We start from the raw sequence: 4,030 nt of genomic DNA, 5'->3' as shown, positions 1-4,030 counted from the left end.
TAAGGACTAAGAGTAGCAGTGTATATTAAAGTGACCTGTACGGTTAAGATTATCAGTGCGGATTCCGATTATCAGTGCGGATTAAGATAGACGCTGCGGATTAAGATTATCAGTGCAGATTGAGATGAGCAATGAGGAAGCTATATAAAAATGTTTATTTTACAACCTATTTTTATCATTAGCAGGATATCACAGGAAATATCAGATTGCAGCCAACACAACAAGAGGAGACATTCATCAGCATGTGTTAGCACACTGAGCTAGTAAGAGGCGGGCCTATGCAAATACACAAGCGGCTGTAAGGAAGGGGTGGGGTTACGGAAATGCCGAGCGGCAGAGAAAACCAAGGCTTACGGGAACAGATTTCGATTCAACATCGTCAACACTGGCTACAGGAAAATGGCGGCCAGTGCTCCACGGCGTTCTCTTGCAGCGGTAGTCGCAGCGAGATGACGCCAGAGAAGCGCCTGTGCTACTGGCGCGTTTGTAACAGTACTCTGTGGTGGGACGGACGGCGGCTTTAGAGGCAGTATGGCGTCAGCTCTGGAGAATTATATTAACCGTATCCTGATTTGAGTATTGGGGTGGGGATGAAAGGTTTTTGTATGGGGTTTGGGTGGTAGTTTATAGTAGTAGCAACTGTAGGTTTTCCCCTGACTTCTGCTTGGATGTGCACGTGTGAATTGTTCACAGTAATATTTGTTATATAGTTGTATACTGGAATATTTTCCTGTGCTTTAGCAATGTGGGACAACAGGTACACTTTAATGTCCCCTTCCTCAGCCGAAAATACACCATTTCTCTCACTGCTCTGCTGAGCACCAGGGATGGGAGAGAAATGCATATGGCTTGCTGATGCTTCTGTCCACCTGAACCTAGTGCTGGCCAATTGTCTGCTCAGGTACACAGCACTGTCACATAAAGGGGGTCCCTCAGGTGTTTGTGTTCTTCAGTGTTGTGGGGGTCCCTCAGCACTGTGGTGAGAGGGGTTCCCCAGCACTGTAGGGAGGGGTCTCTCAGGTGTTCGTGTTCAGTGCTATGGGTTTCCCTCAGCACTGTAGGGAGGGGTCCCTCAGATGTTCGTGTTCAGTGCTGTGTGGGTCCCTCAGCACTGTAGGGAAGGGTCCCTCAGATGTTCGTGTTCTTCAGTGGTGTGGGGGTTCCTCAGCACTGTAGGGAAGGGTCCCTGAGGTGTTTGTGTTCATTGCTGATGGGTTCCCCAGCACTGTAGGGAGGGGGTCCCTAAGATGTTTGTGTTCTTTAGTGCTGTGGAGGGCCCTCAGCACAGTGGCACAATGACTATGGGCTGCTCTTGGGGCCAGTAAGTGAAAGTGTTGCGTAATATAAATTCTTCTAGCTCCTAGAAGTTTTATTTATTTTGTGCTCTCACAAAGAAGACCTGGGAGAAAACGTTAGCAGTCATGGATGATGTGTCAGCTGGGAAGATACATCGCTGGAGGATGAGTGCATGAATGCGTTATGTATTCTTAAATATTATGGCAAGAGCCCATACACCCTGGAAGCAGTAAAGCTCCACTTTAAACTTTTCATACATCAGCCCTTAGGCCCCATTCACACTGAGCGATTTATCGCGCGATTTTTGCAGCGATATCGCTCATATTTTCACACGATATCGCTCTATGTAGCTTCTCCAATCCATTTCAATGGAGCTGTTCACATCTCGTCGCTCAATATCGCTTGTAGCTCGTCGCTGGTAGCTTGTCGCTCCTACATGACCCTTTTTTTCAAGCGATTTCTCTCCTGATTGCATACAGCCCAATAGGAAAAAGTCACGCGACAAGTCGCTCAATGTCGCATGATTTTCATGTCGCTCAGTGTGAATGGGGCCTTATATGTTGGTAAGAATGTACAGAACTTTGTTCATCGTCATCCTTTTTATTTTGGTTAAAGTGATTTTGTACTGAGTAATATGGAGTCCGACATCCTACAAATGCCAGTTGCAAGGCTGACTCTGGCTTCAATTACTGACCTAGAAGAAGCATGCAAATCAGAAACTTCAGAGACTTGCTGGAATACATAAATGGCTATAGTACTGAGATACTGACTTTCCCTAGAGAAACCACTGGCCAAAAGTCTGTGACTAAGTCATGTGACCTGATGAAGGATCAGCCAATCTGACCTCATTTTCACAGAAATCACATGACCAAATACCTAGTTTTTTGGCCATGTGACCTATACTGGGGAGAGTTCTAAAGCAAAATCTTCTCCAGGCTAGGGATTAGCTCAGGTTTGGTCCGAAACCAAGCTCATTTAAAGCCAGACGTTAGGTGACAGTGCACAGCCAGCCAGCCAGCTTCAGCCAGTGCATTTCTGGCCCTACAGCCACATGTAAGCAAGGGGGCAGGATGCTGGTGACATGATCAACCTTATTTGGCCATGTCATGGTCCAAATATGAGGTCAAGTGATTCACCAGCATCCTGCCCCTTTGTTTACCTGCAGCTTGGCCTGTGGAATTCCCCCAGCTGCAGCTAATTGGGCATATCTAGCATCTAGACCAAACCTGAGCTCATCCCTACTCTATACGAGAGGATGAGTTTCTGAAAGTCTGCATTTGCAGAGGGCTAGGTGCACTCGTAACCTTCCCCACGTCACATTATCTGCCCAGCTATACAAGACCTATGAAAACAGTGCCAGCTGAAAAATCAGTTTACATCCTTAACAGACATTTTTCAGGAACAGTTGCAGTTATTACAGCCGATGGAAGAATGATTGTGGTAAGATTTTGTGTTTAAACAGTTTCCACAAGCTGTTATAATCATAGACGTGCAGGTGTTAATGTTGTGCCACTTACTGATATTTCTTGCTCTTAGGGCTGTTCACACCACTGTGTCTTTAACCACTTCAAGGCCAGGTGTTTAGACCCCCTTCCTGGCCAGGCCATTTTTCAGTATTCAGCGCTGCGGTACTTTGACTGACGTTTATTCCGTCATGCAGCGCTGTACTGAAATGAATTTTATACCATTTTTTTAGGGACAGATAGTTTTCTTCTGGTGCTATTTAATCACCACTACGAGTTTTATTTTTTACTATAATTAGGAAAAATTACTGAACATTTTTAGGAAACATAATTACCCAGTTTTTTGGTAAAATATAAAAGTCGGGGTCACGTCAGGTAACTAGGCACCAAACATGTCAAGCTTTAAAATTGCGCGCACCCGCAAAATCGTCAAAATACCCTAAATTGGACATAGGCGACACTTTAAAAGCTTTTACCGCTCATCAGTTTAGTGTTATCAGTGATTGATGGCCCTACAATTATTGCTCTCACTCGGACGTTCGCGGCGATATGTAACATGTGCGGCGTAATGGGCGCAATCGTCTTTTTTGCACGTATGCGCCCCCGACGCATGTTTGCATGCGTGTATGTATGGGTGGGGACTTAAACATTTTTTTTTGTTTTTTTATTCTTTTTTATGGTGTAACTTTAAATTTGGGGGGGGGGACTTAATTTTTTTTTCACTTTTTTTTTTCCCCCTAAACTTTATTGCTATCACATACGGGGGCTAATAAAAACCCCTCTATGTGATAGCAAAATATGTGACAGGTCCTCTTTATGGAGACATCAGGGGTCTCCAAGACCCCTAATGTCACCTAGGACCCCCCAAAAGAAGCTGATGAAGCAGAGATCTGCTCCATCAGCTTCTTTCCAGCTTCTGAAGCTGGAGAGTGACACAAGAATGCGGAAGTGATGTATTATACAACACTTCCGCATTCTTTCAGAGGAGAGGGGACCGGAGGGAGCTCGTGTAACGATCTCCCTCTGATTCCCCTGTGACACAGGCACCATGCTGATCCTGGGCTTGCACCGGGCACAGCTGAGCCCGGGATCAGCGGGACAACGGCGGAGGAGGACTGCGAAGGGGGGCACCGATCGTTACCCCATACAAGCGATCCACGGATCGCTTGTATGTTGACAGGCATCGCTGCCTGTTTTTAAATATCGGGCATTTCCCACGGGGGCGTGTCTGAGCGGACATCTAAAGACGCCCGCTCAGATCTAGAGAGCTC

The 4,030-nt window shown here is 46.1% G+C and overlaps 1 protein-coding gene across 1 annotated transcript in view; it reads left to right on the top strand.

Annotated features, from left to right (window-relative positions):
- Positions 1-467: 467 nt before the first annotated feature.
- The window catches only part of LSM8 (LSM8 homolog, U6 small nuclear RNA associated), a 7,368-nt gene continuing 3,805 nt past the window's right edge, over positions 468-4,030 (top strand). Inside the window, exons 1-2 of the mRNA XM_018574000.1 lie at positions 468-562; positions 2,696-2,736. Of these exons, the coding sequence (XP_018429502.1) occupies positions 532-562; positions 2,696-2,736 (72 nt within the window). The 5' untranslated portion in view covers positions 468-531. The remainder of the gene's footprint in view (positions 563-2,695; positions 2,737-4,030) is intronic.

The sequence above is a fragment of the Nanorana parkeri genome, unplaced genomic scaffold, assembly GCF_000935625.1.
Source record: "Nanorana parkeri isolate BGI_ZX_2015 unplaced genomic scaffold, ASM93562v1 scaffold49, whole genome shotgun sequence".
Classification (NCBI taxonomy): Eukaryota; Metazoa; Chordata; class Amphibia; order Anura; family Dicroglossidae; genus Nanorana; species Nanorana parkeri.
Note: the sequence above shows the minus strand (reverse complement) of the source record. Positions and strands in the feature narration are given on the sequence as shown.